Below are 20,533 nucleotides of genomic sequence, written 5' to 3' on the forward strand. Positions count from 1 at the left end.
ACTTGCATCAAAAATGGAAATGCATAAACGACTAATTAACAAAAATCAGTATTGAAGTTTTTAACTTATTACCTTATGGCCCATATTGCAATTTACAAATTGTAGGCGGATCCACTTATTGTAACGAATTCTCAGCAAGAGGCTACTTTCGAGATATTAATTCCCGAAGTTTGCGCAGAAATGCGTTGGCTTTCCAGCTACTTTTGTGCGTCAGTGCACAAAACAACGTTTCGTTAAGGAAGTAACTGGGACGCCAATGCATTTTTCCGCAAAGTGCAGGAATCAATATCTCGAAACTGGAGTCATCATGAGAATTCGCTCAAACTGGATACGGCTTGCGAACTCCATGGCTAGAATTTTTAAATTGCAATATAGGCCATAAGGTAACTATTAAAACTTTATTACGGAATATTTATTAATTAGTCGGTTATGCATTTCATTTTTGGGTGCCCGTAATGTCCACCTCTTCGAGTAGATCAGCTCATGAACAAGAACTGTGCTATCTCCTACAGGCAACCTTAAATTTTTTTTTGAAGTATTCGCTAAAACACCCTGTATATGAAAGAAAAAGAAGAAAACTGGAAGTTTGCCTCGACGCTTTCAAACAGGAAAATGCGCCCGTGTTCATGGCCCCTTCTTGATTTAGATAGTACTGACAAGCTCTTGAAGCGCGTCCTTACCAGTAGTCGACCATACACTGTAGCGTATGCTGAAGATAATTACTCTACAGTTATTTGCATGAAAAACTTATGCTGCTGGTTGAATGAATGAATGAATGAATTGCATCGTCCGTTAAAGGCCCCACCCTTGCTATGAAACTTACAACGTGTCGCGGGACTTAAATGCGCACCGACACAGTTATGCAGCCTTTATTTAACCTCTCAACTTGAATCAGTGTGCAGTAAGCATTTTGCAGCTGTGTTGTCCACAACAAGCTCCGGTTTCTGCAGTTGTCGAACCTAGCGCGATGGACAGCAGCATATGACATCAGAAGAGAGAGCCGAAATACTATGACGCGAGCATCATTAGTAACCGTGATACGTTCAGGAATTGAAAAGGATTCATTAATCGTGGTCACACGAAGAAGCAGGAAATGTGCACACAGGTGCTACCGATTTGGGCGCCTGAGGTCACTCGGCCGCTTACAGAGGCGTCAGTCCCGCTCGTGATTGGTACCTATCTTCTACGTAATGATTTCAGGCAATATAATGAAAAAAGTTGAAAATGATAGCAAAAAGGTACTAAAAAACGCTACTGCGCCTACACCGGTTTGGCACTGTCTTTCTATGACTAACATTCACATTTCTGTCACTCCCGATAGGAAACCTGTAAACTTGATTTTGAGTTCTCTAGCAAAATGTATTTGTTTATCGAAGTGACTAAAGCTGAATTTCACACACACACAGGGGAATAGCCTACTCGCTTTTCACCGCAAATATGGAGAGAACCGCATATTGCTAAAGTTCAACATTTGTTTGAAACTATTGTGAAACACTTGCATTCGGCGCATGAGCAGTGGCGCACAGTTACACGCACTTTCTACAAAGCTGCTCATTGCGTGACCTTTAGCGATCATAATGTTGCCGGCTTCTTTCGTTGGCCGCTTCAGAAAGAGGAAAAGCAAAATATAACGCTTCAAGCTGCGGCAACTACGCAGCTGCGGTGAACAACATTTATGCGCTGTGTGTAAAGGGTTCTGAATGGAATACGTATGAAAATTAACGAACAATGATCAACCACTTAAACGTGGCCTGCATACTATACAAACTACTGGTAAAGAAGCAACAGCTTATCACAGCTTTCCAGCTCAAGATCGTAATTTCCTCTCCTTCGAGGGAAATTCAAAGCAGGAGAGGTATCTAACTTCGGTTCGCGTAAGCGCAACACGCGCCAAATATAGTGAATTGTCCTATAGTTAGAAGCTTGTGCCGATCAAAGGCTAACTAACAGCTGAGAGCTTGGCCTAAATCCTACTACATTTCATTCAAAGCAACTTACATAAATACATATGCAGAATAAAAATTGATGGAAAACCACAATAGAGAGTATGCATAGCTGCCTATACATACGTACATTTACGAGCATGAATTCAAGTCGTCAATCCGGCGTCTTTAAAGGGGGCTGCATTGCGCCTAGGCTCGCGATAGTCACCCGGATCGTCGAAATGTCGCAGACATTTTAAGAGAAGCCTACCACGAAAGCTAGCGTTTAGTTTCTGGCTGTGATTAATGTATTTAACGAAAGCCGTACTGGTTTGGCCAACAGACGGCGAATAACCTTCATTTTACCCTGGACACAGAGACTGCGCGAGAATAGGCGTAGGCCTCGAAATTACTATAATACTGGTAGGTCGATAATTGCGTTTGTTGATGATTGTATTAACATCTGAGACAGTGAAGGCTGTGAGGTAACTTTGACTTTCTATTTAATATGGAAATAAAAAAATGAAAGATTTAGTCACCTGTGACGGTGATGGCAAGTTCTTTTCACGCAATAGTAACAAGAGGAAGAAAAGTTTTGTAGCATAATAGGTATGATCGCATGTCGGGAAAATCTAGAGGGCAGTTAGATGAGAGGGTAAATTAAGACCACATGTAATTGTCTGGTCGCGTTTTCTCATTAAGGTTTAGAAGTACGGCACCTCACCGCATCGTGGGGTGTGAAGGACATTACAAAAACTGCGTGTGGGCCAACTCGTCAGAAGACCGGATAAGACTTTAGGGGTGTACGTATATTTGAAACTTTCGAATAACAAATTAACAAGTTGAATTCCGGAGTTTTGCGCGTGAGAACCATGATATGATAATGAGGCACGCCATAGTGGGTGACCCCGTATTATTGTTTACCACCTGAGGTTTTCTAAGGTGCCCCTAATGCACGGTATACAGGCGTTTTTGCATTTCACCCTCATCGAAATCAGGTCGTCGCAGCCGAGGTTTTATCCCCCGGCCTCGGACGAATAACAAATGGAACAGTCGCTATTGGTAAATACGAATATATTGGAATAGTTTTCGAATATTTCAAAGCAGCAACTCTGCGGAATTTAACGTAAAATTCGAGCAGAAGTACGATAAATTTCAACACAGGGTGACTCGACCGGAAATACAGCGGTTTTTCGCACACCCTGAATAGTCCTACGTATGCGAACAAGATGTTTATTTGTTCTTAATGCTCCATTTGTGCTTTTAATAAAGAACGCTTCGTAACGTGCACTGTATTTACAACAACTTGCTAGCGTTATGAATACTAGACGCGACCATCGTTCTATACGAATAGTGATAGTCGATGATCATTATTCGAAAACTGTTCGAATCGATTCGAATCTATCCGATGCTATTCGATACGTGTTCGATTTGGTACCAAAAATTACTATTCGCACACCTCTGTGGAGCTTACTAAATAATATCTTTGAGTTTGTGCGCGTATTCACATAATGCGAATGCCTGTTCGTGCAGTTCTAATTGTCATATTCCACCCATTTTCTGTCTGAGTTAGCATGCATTCCAACAGCGAAATAAAATATTACTGCTTCGGCTTTGATTCAAGCAATAATTTCTCCCTTCAGTTGGGAGAAATTATTGCTTCCTGCACCTGTTATCGTTAGCATGTAATTGGAGGCGAACGGAGCGAGAAAAGGACTACTGCTAATGGATTTCAAGTAAAGTTGGCATTCGTTCGCGCATACAAAGAAGGCTGTCTCTCACATCGATGGTGATATCAGAAGACTAATGCATTTCTTTCCTCAAGCAGACTACTTCTATTTTGTCGTCCTGACTATAGATATCCTGCCTGTGTTTTTCCATTAGCTAACGAAAACACGTGTTGCATCTTCACACGAGGCCGGCGAGCGCGACATTGGATAGCGAACACATTGTGACCACACGTAGAGTTACTATGCCTGCCATTCTGTCCTATTGGGGGCGTTATAGGTTTCATTTGTGCACGCGCGCGATTCCAGACCTGCGTGGCCGTCTTCGTGCTGGGGCGGAACTAAAGAAAAAAAGAAAAGAAAGACAAATGTTCGTGTGCATAGGCTAAGGCTTAAGTGATAGTCACGGGTGATCGAAATTACTCGAGAGCACCCCCTATATAAGGTGTCCCTTATAGCCCCGTGTGTTGTTTCGGAACGTTGAACACCGCGATTTTATTTCGATTTAATTTGCATTTGGGGGGGGGGGGGGGGGTGTTACCACCGATATAGAAAAAAAAAACATTTCCTTCCTCAAGTATTAGACGGCACGCGTTAGGACACGTATGTAATATAGTTCGCCGGCATTATTCTGGTCACCTGAATGCCATTTCTATGCCATTACTATTCGACACCTCCAAAGAAGCTTTTGGCGAACAAAGCTAGAGTAAATAGCATTGATATTTCCTTTCAATAACATTGAGATTTCGTATTCGTGACGTTACGGCGCCGCTCTCTAAACTACGGAGAAATATACTTGTATTTTATCATGAGAGTTAACACGTTATTAAGCCGTCTATCAGGGTAACTTTGATACGCCTTTTAACGTGCTTTACAAGGTGTTTGAAGAAATTTAGAAATGTGCTTCTAGAAATGTACCAAACAGGATTTTTTGGGTGTTGCGTGGCTTCTATAATTACAACAGTAAGGCCTTCTGTATGAAAAAAGCACCAGATTTATATGTTAAGGTGATCAAATTACAAAGCAGGTGCATCTCCGTGTATTGAGAGCAGCACTATACCATACGGGGCGGGAATGTACAGAAGGGCAAACTCACTGTTCCCAGTGCATTCGGAACATGCCCTAACGTCAGACAGCTACACCGACGTCATAATCCGCCCGAGAGCAACTTATCAAGCAACATTTGCCAGCTGCTTTTTAACAAGCAACACTCATTTTCCTCCTTCTCCTCCCCTGAGTTCAAGGCGTCATGTGCGCATATGCCCAAGTGTTCGTGCGTATGTATGGAAATGTAATAAGAAAAAATGTGACACGCACACATTTAAAGAGCCTTCGACTGGGTCAGTGTAACGCACGAGAAATATCTGTAACCTGTAAATGTGTAGATTGGCGAAAAAAAATCAATACGAAGTATTTAAAAGAGCCTCCACGCCCCACCCCTCCGTCATTCTATATTTTTAAATTGTTTTGTGAGAGCTTGTGGATTTCTTTGCGAGCTAAACGTGCTATTGTTGAAAAAATACTCATCGTGTTCAAAAATGTCAATGTTCCATCTCGTGGGGACACGCTGTAGGATACCTTAGATACCACGCCAGCGCTCTTTAGTTTAAGCTGGTTACGTGCTTGCAAACTAATAAATACTAGAATAGCTAAAAGATACGTTGCTGTCTCGCAATGCTGCGCAAGGATAGGGCTCGTTTTTCGGTTTTAGAATGTATATTCTATCGAAGGCGTTAACACTCTCGGTAAAAGCAATTAGGTTGATCTTGCTCTTCCCGAAGCGTTTGCACTCTCGCTGGAAACTGGTGAATTGCGGAAGCATGTAGTCAGGCATATAAAGATCTAACCTTCTTTCATTTTGCACTGGTATATGCCAATATTTCCGAACATAGTCATCGTATAGTCAGTGTAATTTGTTAATCCAACCTCGTGCTATTGCAGCCATGTTGATGCTGAGGCGTTAGTGTTGTACTTGACAAAAAAAAAAAAAAAAACAGGTGAGAACAAAAGGAAATTATGATAAGGCAGATAGTTGATCTGTGTCTACATATACAGCGATAATATAGCGGGAAATCTGGCGCAGGTCCGTTCACCTCGGTATAAGCGTGAACGTGAAACGAGAACGCACGTTTTGAATACGTGTACTCGCACTTCATTTTTTTTCCCTAGATAAATAAAACGCGCGGATTCTTCCCGAGTTTACTTCGCGTACTTGTGAGGAAGAACCAGTGGCTGCAGGGCATGCCTCGAGTATTTTCCTCGAGCAGTCTGGCAATTTTCCTTGTTTGAGTTACAAAGGCGGGTTAATACAAAAACCGCGGGTAGCGCTTTGCCATGCCCAATAGCCTTACCCGATCAGAAAAAAAAAGTTATCTTCGCACTACGCCGCGTATTTATAGATTGAAACTCGGTGGGGATCGCAGCCAGTCCCTTATGCTTCGCCAAGTTCACGGACGAACACTAGATAGAAAAAAAAAACTTCGTTTACCATCAAACAGTCGTGCATTGGAAACGAGGCCGTCGCGAGTGGAGCGGCGCCGTCGGCCGGTTAACGAGTTTACGCTGGGAACATCTCGAAAATGGAAAGCCTGACTTCTCATCTTGTGCCACGCCTTCTTCGACGGCTGCCACGAAGTTAACGCCCTTTCCGAGTTGCTGCTATGATTGTCAGATATAATTTCTTTTTCAGGCAAAAAAAAAATAATATTCGAGCTATAAATAAAATGGCTTCCAGAGACGTATACGCAGTCGTCGTACCCGCACCTTAATTGCCTTTTTTGAGCATTACGCTGTTCAATCTGCTGTCGTGCATTTAAGCGCTACCTATACTCTCTGGTCATTAAGGGTTACGGACTGGATTCCAAGGGAAGGGAAGCGCAGCAGGGGGCGGCAGAGAGTTAGGTAGGCAGATGAGATTAAGGAGTTTGCAGGGTCGACATGGCCACAATTAGTACATGACCTTTGAGAGGCCTTGGCCCTGCAGTGGGCGTAACCAGGCTGATGATGATGATGATGATGATGATGCTCTCTGGTATGCCTGCAAAGAACGCTTTTGCCAGCGTCGGCTTATCAGTGTTTGCGCAGCTTTTTTCATCGCAGATATTTATAAATTCCAGAATATGGCACGTGTTTCATTTTATCTAAAGCAACTTTCCACAATCTGATAGTCTTGTCCAAGCTGGTTTTGCTATTGCTGTGAGCGAAGGCAACTGATCAACTTAAAGAAAAAGGGACATGTAGTTTTACATTCGAAAACCACAATCCACTCATAAAGCACGCCTTAGTTACGAATTAATTTTAACTACCCTGAATTGCATCCAAACCTAATTACACGAGCGTTTAGTCTCATTTAATTTATAATTTTTTTTTGCCTTACGTCCCCATCTGGATGCGGCCGTCACGGCCGGAATCGAACCCGCCACCTTGACCTCAGCTTAGGGGGAGGCGGCGCGATCCGTTCTTCCGAAGAGCATTCCTAGGCCACGTGGCGTCGGCGCGCAACCCCCAAACCGTGGCATTCACACAGAAAAGCGCGCTGTAAACGAGAGACACTGGGAAGGAGCTGCGCCTTTCAATCTCTACCGAGAAAGTCAACAGAGTGATCTACCGAATAATCTTATCACCACAATGCCATGACCTCTTCTTTTTTTTTTTTTTTTCAAGGGCGCTGCTATATTGTGCAGGCAGTGGCGCCATCTATGAAGAGGCTTATTTCGCTGCCGTGCTGACTTGAGCGAATGTGTTGCTGTTGTCTGCCAGACGTACGCTCGGCAGCAGTTTTTTTTTCCTTTAATTATTGAAATGATTAATGGTCGACGGGGGCGCCTTTGTGGCGGCACAGGTTACTCCTTTTCACTTAGCAAAAGAAAACAAACATCCGCAAAGAGAGTTAATAATGTCAGGAAATATGGCACTCAGTAGCATACCGGATCTATAAACACAATATAGTCCAACAGTATATGAATCTCATAGCTCTGTGCGTAAGACCAGTACTCGTGTGCACATATAAAGTCAAATATTTTGCATGCCAAAACACAGCACATGAGTACTTACACTGCAAAACACAGTAGTTACTGGTGATCGTTTTCGTGCTGGCAGGGTCTACTTAGGGCGACGTGATACATTCTACATTGGAAACGATTCTGCGAGACGTACTTAAGTGATTTAACTCGACGTGACAGGAGTTTCTGCTGCGGGTGAGGTGGACGAGTAGAACCCATCATGATGCATGCGTGCGCGCTTGAACCTTCGTTGACCCTCGGAGATCAGTACTGTGTCTATAAACATCAGTTTCACGGATGTACCCTTACTGAAACAATCGCCATGAAGTTCGTCTTGGCTGTGGTTTAGAACCACTGAGCAGCTAAGAAACATACGGGACGATCGTAACAGCGTGGGTGCCGTTCTGCAACGTACTAAGTTCTGCTGTTTACTTTGAAGAACATTTAAACTTCCTTTTACATGCACTGGGCTGTTTCCTCATTAGTCAGCGCGGTTCGTGCCTACGAATGAAATAGTTTTTGTAAGTAATAACAGTATACCGTACAAACCGCAAGGAAGGGAAGACTTTTTTTACCGTCGTGCTTGGCCCGTTCTCGAACGCACAAACCCGTTATCCGGTAATTGCGTCCTCAGAAATAGCTGCTGCATGATGTTCATGCGATTTCTGCTGGATATCACCCCTTTGCAGGACAAAGAAGTCGAGCTGAAGCACAAAGCTTATGTGTGATGTTGGTTTACCAATCGCAGTGATCTCTGTGTTGACCGGCGCCATCAGTCTCATACTGGAGGCCCAACGTAGACATAGCAAAGTAGACTTGAAATGCGTAAGAGCGTTACTGGTGGCTGACGCAAATATTCCAACGATTGGGGCTTATATGTTCCGGGGTCGCACTGGGTTGAGCGCGCACGAGCACTCTTATGTCTTGGTCCCCGCGCCAAGTGGTGATATTGTGAGAAGACATTTAAATTAGGTTGGCGATTCTTACACACCGCTGCTCTTCGTCATGTGTAAACCGATGTAGGCAAAATAGTTCACAACACATTCACCGCGGCTGGTGACGCACGTCGCATGCTTGCGCAGCCAAGAACTTTCGCTTGCTGTAGTTATTGCTGCGCCCAAAAATTACACAATGCTTACTCGACTGCCTTGCATATATGCTGACACCCCCGCAACTATATTTCGCAGCACAAGCCTAAAGCATCCCCAAATTTTTCTGTACCACGCGATAACAGCACATTTCTAGCAGCACCGCGTCAGGCCAGCACAAGCCAGAAAGGAGGAAATGCTCGCCGCGCTCTGGTTGCTAGACCTTTCCCCCTCGCCCGATGAAAAACGTCTACACACGTGGGATGAACGTGAACGAGGCTAAGGTAACGAAAGAAGTGAGATTACCTCGACTACCGTGCCGCAGGAACGGCACGTGGACTCTGAAGAACGGGGAATTATAGTAGAAGATGCCGGGCCAATCTGGATCGACTGGGGCTTTTCAACGTTCAGTTCAGCTCCCATTCAAACGAAGGCGCCGACGGCCAAAATATAACCGCCAAGCTTCTGGCGGATTCAATGGCCTCTGCATCATTGGAGTGGATTTATAGATGGTAATTTTGAACAATTAAGGTGCCATTCTTCGCTATTGTTCAAGTGTAAACGCTTGCGCAAGTAAGTAAAGTGCCGACGTTTCACTCGAAAGTCTTTCAACTCCGGCAAACTCGCTGCGAAAGTCGACGTCTCAATCGAAGCGAAATCTGCGACAGAAAGAACTAAATGAGCAGACTTCCTTGCAGTCAATGATAAACAGCGTAATTGAAAGTATGGCTACCGTTTGCCTTGCAACAGTGTTCCCACCATTTTCATTTTCGGTTGTTTATGTGAGACAAAGAAAAAAAAAAGGAGTGTAACCGGGATTGCTCTCAGTTTGCTACTCTGCGCCGGCATAAGGGAAGGGGGGACATAAAAGCCGAGGTGAGGGGAGAACAGCCCTGTGAATGTGCTGACACAAGCATAAGTGTTTACTTCGTATTTAGAGAATGTGACCGAGTACAATGTGTAGCGAGATAGGTGTCGTACTTCTTAGTGCGCACGTCTGTCGTCACAAGGATCGACAAGCATAATCTACGTCACCTATGTCATCGTGACATCGCTGCGTAGACGCATTACACTGTGTGTTACGCCTGATGTATAGTGTTTTCATTTCGAAATAGCTTGTGGGAAACACAGTGCCTAAACATAAAAATTTGCGCAAGATTCAAGTTGTTACCTTTGCTATTGTTAAAAGCAAACATTTTATGAGGTTGCACGCTGCGTAGGATGAAAGTAAGCACAAGTGTACGCATCGCCGCTATTTTTATTTAAGTTAATGAGCACCGCTTGACTAAAGCTTCACTTCACCAAGATTCTAGCATGTACGTTCAATCTGTTACTGGTTAACCCTCCTGCCTTCCCTCCTTCATCTCCATCTCTCTATCTCGTTCCTTTTCTTTCTTTTTTTATGCTATGACCTACCAGCAACCTTTACAAGCGCTATTTTTATGAAAAGAATGTGGTGTGATATAGCAGTTTTCCATATTACACAGGGAGCAATTACGAAGCCAGCCTGACACATCTTTCTTTACATACTTTGAAGTAATATAGTCGGCTCTTCAATGCGATGAACAGGAGCCGATACCATTACCAAGGACAGATGCCGCTAGAAAACATTGAATGCTCAGTCGTGATAGCCCGTTCTCCTTGTGGAACGCAGGAGGTTTTCAAAACAACCGGCTGCACAACCTAGGCTCCTCTCTACGCCTTTGCATTCCAGCTGGACTCTCCTGTTGCGAAGCTACCCTGCTTTGTCGAATATGGCTAGGGGTGGCCTTCACCAAGTCTTCTGCTTTCCGAATCAGATGGGCCGACGACGCCTCGTGTGATGACTGTGGTAACGAGGAGACCCTTGAGCACCTTCTCTGTGACTGCCCTCGCTACAATGTACAGAGGCGACCGCTCGCAATCGCGATAGCGCGCTTTCACCGAAGACCTCTAACAGAGGAACTTATTTTAAAATGCCGCCATCACAAGCCATCGCCGCGGAGGGCGACGAGGGCACCGTTGCAATTTTTAAAGGCAACAGAATTGGTCACGTGGCTGTAGCCTGAACAGATGTTTATAGTGCTGCAAGTGCTACGGTCCTGTGCGATGACAGTATGCGGCGACAGTGACCGACTGTGATTGTATGTCTATGCTGCTTTCTTTCTTTATCTCTACTTTGTTATCACTTTACCTCCCCCTCCACTCTCTCCCCAGCGTAGGGCAGCTAATCGGATCTTTCGCCTTTCGTCTGTCTCTCTCTCTCTCTCTTCAAGTATAAGCGCGACTCACTTTATGAGCGCCTGCAGGTGAATTATGTTAACTTATGCAGCGTGCATTTTTTCGTTATTTTTTTCCATTTCTCTGGAGAAGCCCACGAAGTTTTAAACACCAGGAAATTTAGTTCTCCGGATACACGCAAGAGTTAGGAATTCGGCGCATAGGTTTCCACATTGTCTCGGTGGCTTTAGTTATACATATCAGTAAGCTTACTTAAATGAAGCCTGCTTCCTGCGTGCATTACTTGTTTAGTTCCTTCGCTTTATTGATATGTGTCTCAGGACTTTCTTTTCATTGCGTGTTGTGAACAATATGCCCTTTTTTCCCTGCAGTTCTCCCTTCTTCCTAATTACTTTCATTGCTAATTTAATTTTCTGTTCAAACAATTAAGTATTCAAAATTGCAATCCAGTTTATTTTTTTTTCAAAGTTTCATATTTGATACTATCAGACGACTGCACTATTCTAACTGTGCCACTTTATTTTTTCTACGTCTTTCCAGATTTCATTCCATGCCGACACGTCTTCGTTCTTATGGGATTTCTAGGTCTGCTGAACGTGTATTCCTTACGTGTCAACCTCAGCGTCGCTCTCGTGGCCATGGTGAAAAGTGTCGATTCGGGAGACAAGTATCACAACCATTCGGAATGCAGCTACAGTTATGCTAACGCGACGGATGCGTACTCTAACAAGACGGAAGACCAGAAGCCGGTAAGTTTCTGGGACCTTTGGAAGGACAGCGATTTCTATGTGTGTGTGTATATATATATATATATATATATATATATATATATATATATATATATATATATATATATATATATGTTATTTTGTCTCGAATACGAGCTGAGGACTCGTGCTGCAAAATAAATTCAACGCCACTAGGCCTGTGAAATCGTGGGCTTTAATGCATTTTATCTGCATTATTGCACTTTTTCTCACGGTCAACATTTCTTTGACTATCATGCATTCGAAACTCGTATGTAATACATATAGATCGGTGCTGCGAGCAATTCTTAATCTTCAGAACGAGTTTTCTGCTTGATATGTTGGCATAACATATGAGAAGTGGCTGTACCGTAATAACTGAATTAGCATACAATGTGCACTGAAGCATTAGCCGAGTACAGGACAGCTATCAAATCTGCAAATTTTCTCCCCCGGTGAATTTCGCAGTCGACACTTGATGGAGCTTCTGTCTCCGACTGAGGGCATCGTTTGTCTCGCAGGAGGCGGGCGAGTTCGAGTGGGACAGCTACACGCAGGGCATCATCCTCGGTTCCTTCTTCTATGGCTACGTGATCACGCAACTGCCCGGTGGCCGCATCGCCGAGGTGCTGGGCGCCAGGTGGATGTTCGGGCTGGGCGTGTTCTTCACCGCGGTGCTCACGCTCGCCATCCCCGTCGCGTCGAGAGCCCACTACGGCGCCCTGATTGCCATCCGCGTTCTCCAGGGACTCGGAGAAGTGAGTGGCCGTCCGTTCATGCAGCGTCATCGAATTTGCTTTTTCCCTATTCGGACTTGATTCGGAGCTAGTATAGAGACGGCCGCGGCTGCGTGCTGTCACCATGGGCTGCAATGACGACGTGCTCGTCTCGAGACTTGCCCCCGGAGAGATAGAGCTGGCGCTCGGCGACGCTGACTTTTGCAAGGTTGCTTGGAGTGCGGTGATCATTTCTTTGGGACAAGAAGGAACGACTCTTAGAAGGTGCGGGAACAGCGCAAGGAACGAGAAAGCGGACAAGGAAACCACCGCAAATCGAACGCTCGAGGGCTGTATTTCTTGTCCCTGTCTTAGCTTTTCTTTAGCGCGCTTTTTACGCGCCTTTTAAGATGAACCAACTAGCCCAACGTCGCACCCTTTTGCACAGCAAAGTCCCATAAATGACCAAAGGCCCGGGGGCTCGGAACAGCGGCGTCACGCCAGTGGTCTCAGGCTTCCATTTCGGAACGAGCGGTTAAGGAAGCGCGAACGTCATCAGCGTGGCGCTGCTCCCATGACTTTGAGTCAATGGGCGGTCAGACCATTAGTGCGGTGTCGCCGATTTGTTTTACCTAGGAGGCCTTGCGAGAAGCAGCGTAAGCGATGAGCCTAAATAGTACATGTGAAAGTAAACTTACTCCCCGCCCCAGCCTTCACTTCGCCTGCTGAGTTTGTACGTATATCCGTCATTTAAAGCAGCAGTTTCCTCTTCCGTGGCATGCTATATGGGAAACAGAGATGTTGATTTTAAAGGTACCAGAAAAGAGAAAAAAATTATTTGAGCTTAGCAAGGTACCCTTCCGCCATACCAAAAACGCCACTCTTACCGGGAGAAGACGCTCGGCAAGCCAGGAAAGACGCAAAAACGAAAAACGAGTGATGACGGAGCCTTGAAGTTCCCGCACCAGTGCGCCATGACGCCACGGATTCTGACGCCGTCTGCTCGAGCCTAGTTAAATATTTATTGGTAAAAATGGACAACATTGTATTTTAAAATAATCATGGAGTGAACTTAGGCAGTTTCAAGAACGTTTACTGAACCACAACGTCCGAAATGCGAAAAAAGAAAAGAAATAGGTTGCAATCCATCACGTCACGCTGATGTACCGGCCGTGGAGTTTTAGCGCGAAATTCAAAACTGTCACTGTGACTGTAATTTCTTTCTTCTAATATTCTACCTAATACCGCGATATCTGCAAAATTAAAGTTCATCAAGATTACTTTATCCTTCTTAAATGATCCAGTGTTTACTTTTAGTGTCTCTTAAATGAAAAGCTGGCGATATTCGCCTGGATAATCGCGTGACGTCCAACAATTGGGTGAAAGTGACGGTATCTACTGCAATCACACAGACAGTACGTACACCCGCAGACACGCATGGCACATCTTGGTGCTCAGCACAAGGCTGGAACAAAGCGTCTAGTTGCGTTACTGGCGACGAAGCCAATCTCAGCATATTCTCGTTAATTCGTTGAACAGCCGCCAATTTTTATGTGGGCGTGGCCGCTAAATTCGTGCTATAGCTCCTAGACTCAGGCCTAGTTTGAGCGCGCTATGCTTTGTGACTGTCATAAGCAAACCGCGAAAGCCAAGTGATCAAGAACCACTGCGCAAGCTATCAATTTTCCGCGTCAAGCAAACGCAAACAGAGCCATGAATGTTGTAGTCACCACAAATAAAGCCACCGTGTACTCAATCTTTAAGGGCGACAACGGCCCAATAAATCGGCAGAACACGTCCGCGTCCCGTTCGACAGTACATTGCTGCAACGCAAGAGGGATGCCGTGTAGGCTCATTAAGATGTCGCGCCATATTAAAGCGACAGCGTTAAGGAGCTCGTATAGCAGAAAAGCTGGTGTCGTCGGCGGCAACTTGCAAGCAACTTGCAAGATGGGCTGAGTGGGAATCGAACCAAGGTCTCCGGAGTGTGAGACGGAGACGCTGCCACTCAGCCATGAGATCGATGGTTCAAATGGGACAAAAGCGCCTCTAGTGAATGCGGTGTTGCCTTAAAAACGTGCCGTAGTAAGTTATACTGCGGTGTATATCGATAATTATGAGAATGTAAATTACAGAAGTCGCAGTTAAACGAGTAGCGAAGTACGTTTCCGCTACATTTATTGTGCGCTTGGTACACACGCATAGCCATCTTGCGGCAAACACAGAATACCCCCTCCTCGCAATGTACGGCGCTGACCCGACAGGTGGGGCGCCACTCACCCGCTTCTCCCCTTCGTCTCATTTGAGCGCATTGGGGCCGTGCGGGGACCGGTGCGAGGATGCCTCAATATTTCGTTTAATAAGTTTTCTACCAGCATGCGTCACTCGAACCCTCGTGTTTAGGCGACGCGGCTCCTCTTTCCGCTCACAGCGTGATTCCTAGGTGCAGCGTGCGATGCGGGACGCCTCTGACGTGATCGCTGCGCAGTAGCGTCTGGTGAGAAAGCGTCCCCTGCGATGTGTGCCGGGCTGCTGGCGAGGAGTCATGCGTCTGCGTGGTGCTCCTCAGCAAGATAGAGGACGATCCCATCGAGGCGTCAGCCCCATGATCGCGTCCACCTTCACGGCGCGTCGCGGCCCGATTGTCCGTGCCGATCACGACGTTTGGCTCGCGTAGATCATTATGTCTTTGTGTGACTCAAGAGCAAGCCCAGCGAATGAGTGGGCGGTGTGAACGGGGTGCGATAACGCTATCGCGTTCCACTCTTGAAGACTAAGCTTAAGCGTCCTCTAATTTTCATTTTAAACGAGCAAAAAAGACATACGCAAAAGATACGTCGGTTTCGTCAAATGAAACTCATATTTCCAAGCGTAAAAAAAGAAAGCTCGTATTAACGCATTGGCCGTAAGCAGAATCGCTAAAAGCGAATTAATCATTATCATTTCATTAACTCAGGAGAACGCAAAAAATGCTCGTCATCTTTTTCTTTAAGTGGCGGCTTACAGTATCTGGTTTCGACCTTTTAATTTTATCCGCTTAGATGGCAACTCTTTATTCATTTAATTTCGTACATGTTAGCCAGAATACTTTGTATGTAGGTATACAGGGTGTCCCACATAACTTGAGCCAATATTTACAATTTAAAGGCGCGTCGGAAGCGCATTGAACCGACCGCATACTATTGGCAACAGCCTATAGTAACTGGGACAATTTTTGTTTTCCCCATAACTAATTAATTAAGTGTAATTACCCAACTCTTTAATTATTGGCTGAGTACCCCAAGTATGATACTCAGATTTGTAGAACACCTTCAAAAACCACCGATCGAGTTGTTAGCTTTACAATACGTCTCACGTAGTCCTTTTTTCTGGGTTGCAAAGAAAGCCCGCGAAATATGAAAAAAAAGAAAAAACGTGACGGAGTGCTTGCGAAGTGGTATCGTGCTGCTCTCAAGCGTGCGTTCGGTAACAAGGTTGGCTCCCGTCGGGTGACGGAGAAAATGCAGGCTGCTTGCTGAGCACTGCCGATGAGATAAAGAGCGCCCTGCCGCTTCCTCGTCGCCAGTCACGATGCAGCCGACCTTGATCACAGAACGCGCGCTTGAAAGCAGCACAATACCACTGCGCAAACGCTCCGTCACGTGGCTTTTTTCATAGTTCGCGGGCCTTCTTTGCAACGCGGAAAAAAGGACTACGTGAGACGTAGCGTAAAGGAAACAACTCGATCGGTGGTTTCTGAAGGTGCTGTTAAAATGTGCGTATCACACTTGCGGTCCTCAGCCAATAATTAAAAAGTTGGGTAAATCAACTTAAATAATTAGTGAGTTATGGAGAAAACAAAAAAAAATTGTTTGAGTTACTATACGCTATTGCGAATAGCTTGCGTTCGGTTCTATTCGCTTCCAACGCGCCTTTCATTTTTTAAATTCTTGGCTCAGGTTATGTGGGACACCCTATAGTTGGTCTCAGACAGAAGCATGTAAGTCGCAGCCCACCCAGCCTCGCACGCGTGGGGCGAAATAACTCATTGGGGAGCGGTTTTCCACCTCACAACCGCTATCGTCTCATAGTGCACTCGAGGCTGCGCGCCGACGTTATTGTGTTACTATTTGGCGCCGCCTGCACATTGCATGACGCTTCATACGGGTACTCTCTGTTTCCGTTATCCTTGCTCTGCAGGGAACTTTCCTCATTGCATGCATGACTTTGGCACGGCAGGTGCACACGCACGTACAACCACGCATGCGCGGACACATGGGTAGGTAGGAATGTTCACGAGCAGATGTGCACACGTCGAGGGCAGTACATCCAAGGTTTTACCTCGCTCGTCACTTTTTGTTTCGAAAGCAATTATATGGACACTCGAGGTGCATTCCTGCTGTCGCCATGATGTTCCCTATAAAGTCCAAGGGCGCTAAAGTCGTCGCCGCGCGCCGTTTGCTTCATGTGCGGGTCAACGCGTGCGAGGGCGAGCCTGCCTTCAGGGCTCAGTATGGTGCACGCAAGTCAGGAAAGCGGGGAGAGAGCGCGTCGTCTTCCGTCGCGCGCAACGCTCCGGGTGAGGGTAGGGAGTTGACGCGGACGCGTGCTACTCCGGGTGGCCCGGGCGCCTGCCCGCGCTCGCCTGAGTCGCTACTTCTTGAAAGCCACCTGCGACGGGGATAGGAGGGTCTGCCGTGCGCTGTGTTTTCGCGGCTTAGCTCGTGTTGATGCAAAACGCAGCTCGGAGGTGAATTCGCTCGCTGCTGCAGCCGCACTTTCTCGCAGCGTTTTGACAGCGAGTTTCCGTGGTCATCGAGTGAGACGTGTTCATTTTCGCTTGAACGCGCGCGACACCATTCTTGTTAATTTAGTTAGCATGTATATCTTGCAAGTTTGCACGGCCGATAAAACTACTATCCTTACTTAGTATAGCTGTCCACTAATTTGCTATCGCAATCGATGCTTCACCTTTGGGGTGAAACCGCGGCTTCTTTCTTTATTTTTTTCTAAATATAGCGTATTTCGCATGTCATTACTGCTCTCGTCAACTAGCCTACCAAGCGGCGCCTTCATATGTGTAATTGGCAGCACGGACAAGCAAGAACACGTGGTGGGTACACTGAACAGCGGCAATAGCAGTAACGGTAGGCGGTAGTCGAAGGCGTTATTATGTTCCAGGCCCAGTTTTATATAAATATTTCTCGTAGCCTGTATCGAATTTTCTTTTCGTACAGCCACAGTAGCGTCTGTATGCTCCCGAGAGGCTTGTGGCCAGGTCCTCTTATTGGTACAGCAATTCATCGATTTAAAATATTGTGGCATTCCTTGTTATGTTCACGAAATCATTCATTGTTGGGTTAAATTACCTAATTATGCATTTAGTCTTGTAATGAAATCGCATGGTGTTATGTAAACTAATGAGCATTTGCGCTGAAAGCATCATGTACGCACGCACACACAGACATACCGGCATTTCATATACGCTTACTGCTATAGAGAATCATACATACTCTGATTGCTTGCATGTATATAGAGATGGCTCGGTTACTGCAAACAGCTCGTCCGGTGTGGTGGTCATATCATCGATATCGGCGTCGATTAGATTCAAGTTCGCTAACTTCTCAGCGTTAACGAGATCGGAACTTGCGGTTCTCAGAGCCACTGCTGACGACTTATATATATACTACGGAAGAAAGCGACACGTATACAGGAAAACCATGATAGATACACACACACAAATACACACACATTATATACAGTAGGCTTGCTCTTTGGTACGGGCTGGTTTGACTGCATTGATTTCAGCCAAGTTGAAAAGTAAACAATGTAGACGTCAGATTCTAGGCGGTAATATTAACAAAGAAGCTGTTGGTAGAATTAATTCCTTGAAGCCTAAGAAAAATAGGTGCAAACGCTGGCATACCGGTGCAAAACATGAGAGTCGCCGCCCCGGTTTTTTTTTGTGTGGATCCTTGTGCATGAGCTTATTATTATTATTATTATTATTATTATTATTATTATTTTTATTATTATTATTATTATTATTATTATTATTTGTTTGAAAACATATCTACACATGGCATGAAGGGGAAAGCGAGGAGCAGGCTGGCAACGGCCACCGAGAGGGGCATAGCGCCCGCCTACTCTTCAGAAAGGAGGAGACAGAAGCTTCAGAAACTCGAAATAATGCAGCAGCTACCGTTCGAAAAGGTGCACAAACTTCTCGGGTGTCCCGCGTGGAATATGTCAGCGACTTCGTAAAAAGCTGCCTCTCAACCATGTAATTCGAAGATCCATAATTCTAACAAAGCGGCTGCGGCTTCACGTGCCACTCTCATGAAAACAGCCTTCTTTCTTATTTCTTTTTTTTTCTCTTTCAAATATAGAACTGTCGTGAAACAGCCGGCACATATCCGGTTTCGCGTAGTACACTTTCCTCAGTGTGACCTCGATACGGCCACTGTCTGCCACAAATATCCAGTATCGGCTCTTTATGTCAGCATGAACTTCAGCAAGCCGCATAGGTAGTATTTCAGCCAGCCGTTCTCTGCTGCGTTCTCGATTGCTGTAACAAAGCAGGCCTGAGGACTTCCGCTCGTGCATTGACCTCTATTTGTCTTTTCACTTGCTGCTGCATCCGCTACTGCAAGTGGCCCGGATGTCAACTCTTCTGCAATGCATCCCCGGCCATCATGTTGAAATGGGTAAATTTTAAAATGTGACAGTACGTATTTAATTGCAGGACTTCGTGAAAGGGATCATATTAAGCAATGTATACTCGTGTGTTGCTTGGTAAACAAATCGCCAGAATTCTATCTGTTGCAGCTGCAACTATAGGCGGGTGCGCGCTGTAGCCTGTGTCTTGCGCTAAGGTATGTTTTTGACGCATAGCGTTGCGGAGTGGCTAGAATTAATTTTTCGTTCATGTGCGTAACATTGTTACCGAAAACATTTATTTCACGAGTTCGGTTTAGCTTTTATTGACTGCGCCCCTTTTGAGCGCACGTTTTACAAGTCGTTAACTCTGACCTTCCATTTGCTATTATGTCACCGTATTTTGTGGGATAACATATTGTAATACCCAATACGCTCCTTTGTCGTTCAAGAACTACATACAGGGTTGTTGTAACCATTGGGTCCGTGATGAAAATAAAGAGAGGTATTCTTTAATGACTGCTGGTGGCGTTTGACTGGTCATAAACGTTTAGCATGCAGCTCAAACAACAAGAGTAATGAATGAAATGAGTCGCCACTCGTGCGTGGTACACGACCTGCGCAAGTACGTACAGCAGCAGGTGATTGCAATGTCTTGTCGGGGCCAGTTACCAGGAAAGACACTAAAAGCGCCTTCGTTGCACGCGATGCACATGTAAGGCCTGCTCTAACATCTTGCAAGGTTATATAACAGTCGTACAGGCATCGCCATTGATAATCTCACATATCGTAACCTTCACGTCTCTTTCACGCTGGTGCTCGACATGGGTGTTTCCTCAGCGATGAGCGGCATGCCAGTGCCTAACACGCTGAGCCAATCACCCTGCTATTCATGCGAATATCCGGCTCCTTTCTTCCCATAGATTCTAATTACTAGAAAGTGCTTTCCGCTTTGTTTACGCGTAGCCATTATTCCTTGTCTCTCACTGAGCACTGTACAAGCACTTCACAAGCTTCAATTTGAGTACGTCATCTATTGCAACAAGCGGGATCAAAAAGAAAGAAGTGTAATGTACGTCGACCCTTGCGCATACTGTGACTTGTTTTGTTTTGTCAACAGGGGGCTTTTTTCTTTATTTAACTAACTTCTTCATTTAGGTCCGTCCATTACCTCTGCCAACCAAATTTCGCTTTGTTTCTCCAGGGCGTTACGTACCCAGCAATGCACTCGATGCTGGCGCAATGGTCTCCCAAGTTCGAGCGCTCCACTGCCACTGCCCTGGTTCACGCCGGAGCCCACGTGGGTGCCATGGCCGCGCTCACCTTCTCGGGGTTCCTTGCGGCGTCGTCGTTTCTCGGCGGCTGGCCAGCTGTATTCTACGTCTTCGGTAACGTTGCACGTGCTTCGGCGCACGTTACGCTCACATTGAAACCATCCTTGCCCATTACGAAATCACTGCGAGACAGCAAGCAACAA

At 45.6% G+C, this 20,533-nt stretch overlaps 1 protein-coding gene across 5 annotated transcripts in view; it reads left to right on the forward strand.

Annotated features, from left to right (window-relative positions):
- LOC142579324 (sialin-like) overlaps nt 1-20,533 on the forward strand; it is an 83,897-nt gene that overhangs the window by 41,534 nt on the left and 21,830 nt on the right. For 4 of the 5 annotated variants that reach the window (XM_075689389.1, XM_075689390.1, XM_075689392.1 and 1 more), the window contains exons 3-5: nt 11,499-11,707; nt 12,226-12,462; nt 20,261-20,444. In XM_075689389.1, coding sequence (XP_075545504.1) covers nt 11,499-11,707; nt 12,226-12,462; nt 20,261-20,444 — 630 coding nt within the window. The remainder of the gene's footprint in view (nt 1-11,498; nt 11,708-12,225; nt 12,463-20,260; nt 20,445-20,533) is intronic. The other variant, XM_075689393.1, reaches the window with a different exon arrangement.

Source organism: Dermacentor variabilis, chromosome 4 (assembly GCF_050947875.1).
Source record: "Dermacentor variabilis isolate Ectoservices chromosome 4, ASM5094787v1, whole genome shotgun sequence".
NCBI classification, from domain to species: Eukaryota; Metazoa; Arthropoda; class Arachnida; order Ixodida; family Ixodidae; genus Dermacentor; species Dermacentor variabilis.